This window comes from Nuphar pumila, chromosome 13, assembly GCF_984573655.1.
Source record: "Nuphar pumila chromosome 13, dmNupPumi1.hap1.1, whole genome shotgun sequence".
NCBI lineage: Eukaryota > Viridiplantae > Streptophyta > Magnoliopsida > Nymphaeales > Nymphaeaceae > Nuphar > Nuphar pumila.
In genome coordinates, this window is record NC_143261.1 from 88,166,196 (window position 1) to 88,174,818 (window position 8,623).

General features: G+C 38.4%; 1 protein-coding gene across 1 annotated transcript; it reads left to right on the top strand.

Annotated features, from left to right (window-relative positions):
* The first annotated feature begins 6,779 nt into the window (after positions 1–6,779).
* Positions 6,780–8,288, top strand: LOC149819038 (UDP-glucose flavonoid 3-O-glucosyltransferase 7-like). The gene has a single exon (XM_089986331.1). The coding sequence runs from the start codon at positions 6,780–6,782 to the stop codon at positions 8,286–8,288; it is 1,509 nt and encodes a 502-aa protein (XP_089842457.1).
* Positions 8,289–8,623: the final 335 nt, after the last annotated feature.

Sequence of the window (8,623 nt, forward strand, 5' to 3'; positions counted from 1 at the left end):
GTCAATTTTTAAAAGAAAAGTCTTAAGACGATCATACCAAGTATGGGGTGCTTGTTTTAAACCATATAAAACATGATTCAATTTGAATACATGATCTGAAAATGATTCATTTTTAAAACCTGGAGGTTGTTTTACATAAACTTCTTTATTTATAAATCCATTTAGAAAAGCAACTTTTGACATCCATTTGATATAATTTTAAATCCATATAGCTAGCATAAGCTAAAAACATATGAATGGATTCAAGTCTAGCAACAGGAGCAAATGTTTCATCAAAGTCAATACCTTCCTTCTGGTTGAATCCTTGAGCCACGAGTCTTGCTGTATTCCTAATTACATTACCTGACTCATCCATTTTATTTTTGAAAATCCATCTTGTCTCAATGATTGAATGATCTTTTGGTTTAGGAACAAGATTCCAAACATCATTCCTTTGGAACTGATTTAGTTCTTCAGTCATTGCAAGCAACCAAAATTCATCCAAAATGGCTTCATCACTCTTTTTAGGCTTTAATTGTGAAATGAATGTCATGTTTGCAATTTGTTCCAATTGGGCCCTTGTTTGAACCCCTTTAGATAGGTCTCCCAATATCTGCTTCTGAGGATGATCTTTATTTTCAGCAAATGTTCTTTGTTGACCATCTTCATTATGCTTTGCTGCACTATCTATAGGAAAATTTGTACTAATAAAGTCATCATCATTAGTATCATTAAGAACAGATTGACAAGTAGATTCATCAAAGCTAACATGTAAGGATTCTTCAATAGAGTTAGTATTTTTATTGAAAACTCTATATGCTTTACTATGACTTGAATATCCTAAGAATATGCCTTCAATAGATTTAGTATCAAATTTATCAAGACAATCTTTAGTATTCAAGATAAAGCATTTACAACCAAAAACTTTCAAATAGTCCATTCTTGAAGTTTTGTCATAAAATATTTTATAGGGAGTTTTATTTAATAAAGGCCTAATCAGAATTATATTTAAGATATAGCATGCAATATTTACAGCTTCAACCCAGAAGTATTTGGCAAGATTATTATGTTAAAGCATTGTTCTAGCAGATTCTTGTAAAGTTTTATTCTTTCTTTATACTACACTATTATGAGGTGCAACCCTAGGAAAGGCAAAGTTATGAGAAATGCCATGTAAGTTACAGAAATTAATAAGAAGTCATTATCGAATTCTTCTCCATGGTCACTTCGAATTTTGACAATTGTAGAGGATTTTTTATTTTGTAATTTTTTGCATAAAATCTCAAATTCATAAAACGTGTCACTTTTTATTTTTTAAAAATATTACCCAAGTGAATCTTGAGTAATCATCAACAATGACAAAAGCATATCTACTATGATTAAGACTAGCTACCCTAGAAGGACCAAAAAGATCCAGATGTAGAAATTCTAAAGGTCTTTTATTTGACACCATATTTTTTTATTTTAAAAAAGATTTTGACAACTTTCCTAATTGACATGCATCACAAAAATAATCCTTTTTAGAAGACATTTTAGGCAACCCACAAACCAATTTTTTTTTGGCAAGTTTTGAGATATATTTAAAGTTGATATGATCCATCCTCATATGCCATAAATTTTGAGAGTCATTATTGGCAATGAGATAATGTTTAAAAATACTATCTGGATATTGTTCATAAACATTATTTTTTCTTAGCCCTTTTAAAATAGTATTTTTGTTTGAGTCAAATATAAGACATGCATCATGTTTAAAACTGACATTATATCTTATGTCACACATTTGACTGATGCTTAGAAGATTATGCTTTAAACCTTTCACAGGAAGAACGTCTTTAATAAGTGGATGATCGATATTGCTAATATTACCAATACCGATTATTAATCTTTTGTTGTTATCTTCAAACGTGACAGTTCCTCCTTCTTTGTACTGAAGAACAACAAATAGATCTAAATGTCCCGTCATATGCTTTGGACATCCACTATCTAATATCCACCTATTCTTCTTTTTGAAAGCCTACAACAAATCAAGTGAATGACTTTTTTGGTACTCAATCAGGTCCTATTTTGTTAGATTTAGGAACCCAGATCCATTTAGATTTGGGTTTCTCTTTAATCAGGGAAGAATACATAGTATTTGTCTTATAAGAATGATAACTCAGTTTGGAATTGAAAGAACTTTTAACAAAAGCAGTTTTATGATTAGTATAAGATGCTTAATTAAAATGAGAGTAGCCAATGCCATTCTTGTAAAAGGAAACTCTTTGAGAAGCTAGAAGTTTATCTAGGTTCTCTTTTTCTTTGGTAAATTTGAAAATTGTTTTCATCAGGTTTTCAGTTTTACTTCTTAACTATGAAATTTCTATTTGAATATTTTTAGTCTTTTCACTTGTAGAATTAATTTCAGAAGCTAGCCTTAGATTTTTCTTCTTTAGATCAAAATTTTCAATAGTAAGTTTTCCATTTTTCTGAGAAAGATCTAAGTTTTCAAATTTTAAAACTTTATTTTTTTGACTCATTTTTCTAGATTCTTCAAATAGTTCTTGAAAAGCATCTAGAAGTTCATCAAAAGAAAAGTTAGATTTTGGACTTACAGGGTTTTCTTCTATCGTGAAGTACATGTTTGCTATTTTTGCTTCATCATCACTTGAATCTTCACTTGAGGATGGCTCTGAGTCATCCCACTGAGCATGAAGAGTTTTCTTCTTGAAGAATTTTTTCTTTGGGTCTTCTTATTTGGATCTTCTTTTTTGAAGAGGACAATCACATTTTACTTGACCTGGCTTTTTGCATTGATAGCAAATGATTTCTTCTTTAGGATCTTGTTTTTCCTTATGCTTTTTGAACAACCTGTTCTTTTTCATAAACCGTTGGAATCGCTGAGTTAGAAGAGCTATTTCAGAATCATCTTCTTCAGAAAGAGTTGGGAAGACAAGAGTTTTCTTTGAAGGTTGTTCTTCTTTTCTTCTTTCCTTCATGTGGACTTCATAAGCCATTAGATTGCCTATGAGATCGTTCAAGGTTAATTTTGATAGATCTTGGGCTTTTTCGATAGCTGTGGTCTTTTTCTCCCAATCAGATGTGAGAGATCTCGAAACCTTTTTCACCCTATCAATCAAGGAATAGGCTTCTCCTAGAGATTTGGGATCATTGGTGATGTTGGTGAATCTAGTGAATATCTCTGTAATGGATTCATCTTTATTCAATTTGAATAGTTCATATTTTTGAACTAAAGATGAGATCTTTGCTTCTTTTACTCTATTAGTTCATTTGTGGATGACTTCCAGATAATGCCATACATCATACGCAAAATCGCATACATATATTCTATTAAACTCATTTTGATTGATGGCATAATATATTGCATTCATAGCTTTTGCATTTAAATTTGCCATCTTCTTTTCTTCAGCAGACCATGAAGTATAGTCTGATGCTGGAGATGTATATGGATATTCTACAATCCTCCATACTGCAAAGTCTACAGACTTGAAAAATATGGTTATTCTACACTTTCAATATCCATAATTAGTGCTAGTAAAAAAAGTGGACGAGAGGAGTGTTGACTTTAAATATCACGAATATAGGAAGATGTTGCCATTTTGTGCTGGAGGGCTTGTTATGTCAGATCCAGCAAAACTTGCTTTGATACCAAATAAAATTCTACTAGAGGGGGGGAGGGTTGAATAATAGATTTGATTACGGATCGGAAATTAAAAAATAATTGCAGTCAACACATAGAGAACACATGATTTATACTGGTTCGGTCAAACACCTGACCTACGTCCAGTCCTCAAGACTTACCAGTTTAGTATTTCACTATTTCCTCCTTGTCAAACCCAACAAGGATAAATATTACATCAACTTCATACAGACAACCCTGTAGAGGTCTTCTTCTCAATCCCGAGAAAGATCAATACTGAAAAACTAAAGGATTACACACTTTCCCTATAGAACCTTCAAAACAGTATGCAACAGATGAATGCACTTTTAGAATATCTCAAGTTTTGAAGATTCACTCAGAATGGTTTCTATTCAAAAGTAGAAAGAATAACCACTCAAGAGAATGAATTTTTCTTTTTGATTTTTCTCAATACAAATTCGTGTTTTTGTCAATGAGATCTCTGTGTCTTTTGACACCTTTTTGTTTGTATATATAGGTTTATAAAAAGGATGTGTCTTTTTGAAACACTATTTCAAATGAGTGTACTTTTTGATATGAGACATATTGTCTCTTCATGACATCCTTTCTTTTATGAAAAAGTTATGTATTTTAGAATATAATAATTTGTGTACCATTTTACTTTTTCATAAGTTATCATTTCTTGAATAAATGATTTGTTTAAACAATAAATGTTTGTGTATTATAAAAATAATGCTTTTACTACAAATCGTCATTTCTTAATTAAATGATTTGAAGTATAATAAATGTTTGAGCATTTAAAATAATAATTATTTTATAAATTGTCATTTCTTGAATAAATGCTTTGAAGTACAATTAATGCTTGAGTAATACTTAAATTATAAATCATCATTTCTTGAGTTAATGCTCTTATATCATGAGGTATTATATCTTTTCAATAGTTGTCTTTTACATAAATGCTTTTGAAATCATGAGTTATTATATCTTATCAATAGTTGTCTTTTTTATAAATGCTTGTAGGAAATGCAATGATTGTTTTAAAAGGTTTGATTTAACCTTTTTGAAATAATTAAAAAACATACTCAACGACTATATTTGAAAATTGTCTTTTTGAATTTATATGACTCATATGTTAATGTGTGATTTTTGAAACATATATAGAAATATGAATTATGCATGCTTTTTGAAGGTTCTGTTACATATGACTCTAAGAAGAAAAAAAATCATTTTTGAAATGACCGATCATCTCCATCTTGAAGAGCGACTTTATGAAGATTGAGCCAATCAAGCTTTCCTTCAAATATCTGAGTATGATTGCTTCAAATGTTGCACGTGATCACATAGTCTTCACTATTCTTTAGTGAAAGAACTTTGCATCAAATACACGTTAGATACATAGTAAATCATATCATATCAAGTTATAATATAATATTTCACATATCATCATGTTAAGCATAAGCATATCATATTATCTCATATCACATATTCATAATCAAAATATTGTTTCTCAACAAGAACCACCTATTCGGTGGCTCTGTCAGCTCTGACTCCAACAACATGCAAACTTGCTGCAGGGGCCTCCTCCTCCTCCTCTGTCCTTGTTAGCAGGGATCGTTGTCCATCTGACGGAGGGGTTCTCTGCTGCCGACAGCAATGCCAGCATCTGGCAACTCCTCCTTCTTCTGCATCGATCAGTGACTCTAAGCGATGATCGACATCAAGAATTTGTGCACATGAAACCTGGCTTTGATACTACTGAAGGAGTTAGGATTGTGGTGTGCACAGTAAAGGCGAGATAGAGAAAAACACAATAGGGTTGAGATTAACGTACATACTTGTTGAGGTAGGGGCTGAAATACTTATCCTCTCCTGGGTAGCCGTTACCCAGTTATAACCATCTCATTAGATTTTCAAATATGCTGAGAATCTAATCTGAAGTGGGCCCACCACTATTCTAGTGATTCATATCTCAATGACGCACCGACCCACTACTTTGGATTATTGAATCTAATTACTTAGATTCATGTTTTAGATTCATTATCAGAATTCAACATATGAGTTTCATGCGAGACCTATTAGCCACACTGGATCTGTATCATGAACCAATCAGGGTCACCCCATGTCCAGCTTACATCATCCCACTGCATTAAGGAGAACAGAGTGAGGATGAAGGTGCAGTGGGTTTCAATTTTTTTTATCTGTGAGGTCTGATCTGTTAAAAAGTCATCTTGGTAAAAAAACATCTCCACCATGATGTTAGATATGTGCAAGCATGCGTGGCAAGCGTAGGCATGTTGTCATCTTCCGTCATCATCAAGCCTTTGTTCTGTCCACTGACTTAAAACGGTGAGATGGATATGACCACCACTCTTGAAGTTAGCCTTAGAGCGATTGAATGAGACAAATGGGCTCATAAATGATGGAGTCTTCACCATGGGTCTGTGGTCCAGACCCCAAACCCAGGGAGTGGTGCACTTTTTACCAGCATGAGACGGAGGAAAAACAAAAAATTTGCAACTCTGCAAAATACAAACCACATGAAAAGGATGCGGGTCCCACCATTTTAGAGAGAAAATTTCTAATTGGCCCCCTTTTTTACGGGGCAGTCTCGAATCTGCTTTTCAAAAGACGATGCAAAAAAAAAGAAAAAAGCAAATCTAGAAAGCGATTGATCACTGATTTAATTATTCTGTAGAATTGATATTATACGACAACATGGAATTGTTTTTTTGTAATAGAGCCGGTAACAAATTATAGAATCAAATGAATCGATTCCCAAAGTCCAAAAGACTAAAATGAGAGGAAAAGATAGTACCCCACTCATCTCTAGAACCACACCGATGTAGGATTCGGTGCTCAAATCCAAATAGCATTTACTTCAATTGGATCCGGATTTGTAACTGTGATCTTATTCATAGTCATTAGTCACAAGTCTCGTTTTCGAGAAAATCTCGTGATATTTTTAAAAATCTGATTTCTTTTGAAAGAAAAAAACATTATGGTACAGTCGACATTACCGGTCCAACTAATGGTACTCAACCACAATCCACAATGGCTTGCCAAGCACGCTATCCAACCTTTATCCTCTCCGCTTAAAGCATCTAAGACTAAGGGAGAACAGTAAACAAAAGAAGAGAGAGCTGTCCGACGGACCGACGGTGGCATGGAGATGATGCTGGTCCCGTTCCTGGGGCAAGGCCATGTCTTCCCGTGCACGCAGCTCTGCCTTCAGTTGGCCAGCCGAGGCGTCACCGTCAACGTAGTCGTCCCCACGGAGTTCTCCGGCAGCATCACCGCCGCCTGCCACCACCCGCTCGTCGGCGTCACCGGCCTCTCGCTCCCCCCGCAACAGGACGACTTCTGGATCCCGGCGTCCTCGCCGCTTCACCTCTTCGTCCAAGCGGGCCTCATGAAGGAGCCCTTCGCCGAGCTTCTCGCCCGTCGGACCGCCTCCGGCACTGCTCCGCCGGCCTGCGTTATCGTCGACGCCCTCGTTGGCTGGGCCGTCGAGATCTGCCACCGATACGCCTTCCCCGCCGTCGGTCTTTACACCAACGGCACCTGCCCCACCGCCCTGGACTACGTCTCCCCTCGATTGTCTCCCGAAACGAAGAATCCGGACGAGGCCGTCTCCATCCCGGGTGTGCCGGACGCCCTCGGCCTCACGTACGGCGATCTGGTCCACAAGCCTCCGCCTGGCCGTCTTCCCCACGCGATCGCCGGAGGCGGCGGCGGGAATCACGGCGATCGCCGGCAGCCTCCGTGGGCCAAGCAGATGGACGGTGCGATCGCGTTCCTCTGCAACACGTGCGACGAGCTGGAGCGTCCGTTCATCGATCTCATAGCCAGGGAGACCGGGAAGAAGGCCTTCGGCGTCGGCCCGCTCCTGCCGCGCCAATTCTGTGATTCAGCCGGTTCGCCCCTCCGCGACGGCGCTGTCCGAAGCAAGAAAAACTCGAGCGTAACCGAGGAGGAAGTCGAGGCGTGGCTCGACTCCAAGCCGCCCGGCTCCGTCATCTTCGTCTCCTTCGGCAGCGAGGTGAGCCCCAGCACATCCGAGCTCGCCGAGCTCGCCGCCGGCCTCGAGGAATCAGGCCAGCCGTTCATCTGGGTGATCCAAGCGAACGTGAAAAGGGATCCGGTGGCTCCTCTCAACGGCGCACCCCAGCCGCCGCCGACCGATCCCTGGCTCGGCTTGGTGCCGGAGGGGTTCGAGAAGCGGGTGGAAGGGTGGGGGCTCGTGATATGCGGCTGGGCTCCTCAGCTTCTGATCCTGAGCCACCAGTCGACCGGCGGCTTCATCTCCCACTGCGGCTGGAACTCGACGCTGGAGTCGCTCGTGCGCGGCGTGCCGATCCTGGCGTGGCCCATCAGGGGGGACCAGCACATGAACGCCATCATGGTGGCGAACCACCTGAGGGTAGGCGTCAAGCTGCGAACTGGCCGTGAGCGAGCCGTGACGAAGGAGGACGTGGTGAAAGGGGTTAGGAAGCTCATGGCCGATCCCGAGATCAAGAGCCGAGCCGCCCAAGTCAAGGCTATATTCGGGTCGGGGTTCCCGGCCAGCTCTTCAGCTTCACTCGATGCCTTCATCCATCTACTTTCGGAGAAAATTGGACACGTTTCTGCCCATGAGCTCGGCGGGTGGAGGGAGATGCAAATTGCAAAGTAAAAGGTGAAAAAACATTTGCATAATTTGAAACCAAGCATGTATTCTATATAGTTTTTTTAATGGAAAACATGCATCAATAATATAAATCAAACACAAATAACATTAAAACTTCTGTAAAAGCATTTATCCTGTTAATATTGCATCAAGTGATATTTTGAAAATATCAAATTTTTTTTTGGGGTATAATATGGGCCTTCAACCAGATTTGTGGCCATGTCGGCCCTTAATTTTTCTTTTTGCTTTTTCCTACGACACATGCCGAGATAGCATATGGTATACAATACAAACCGAAATATAGATGACGTGAGCTATTTTTTTTTTTTTTTAAGGAAACA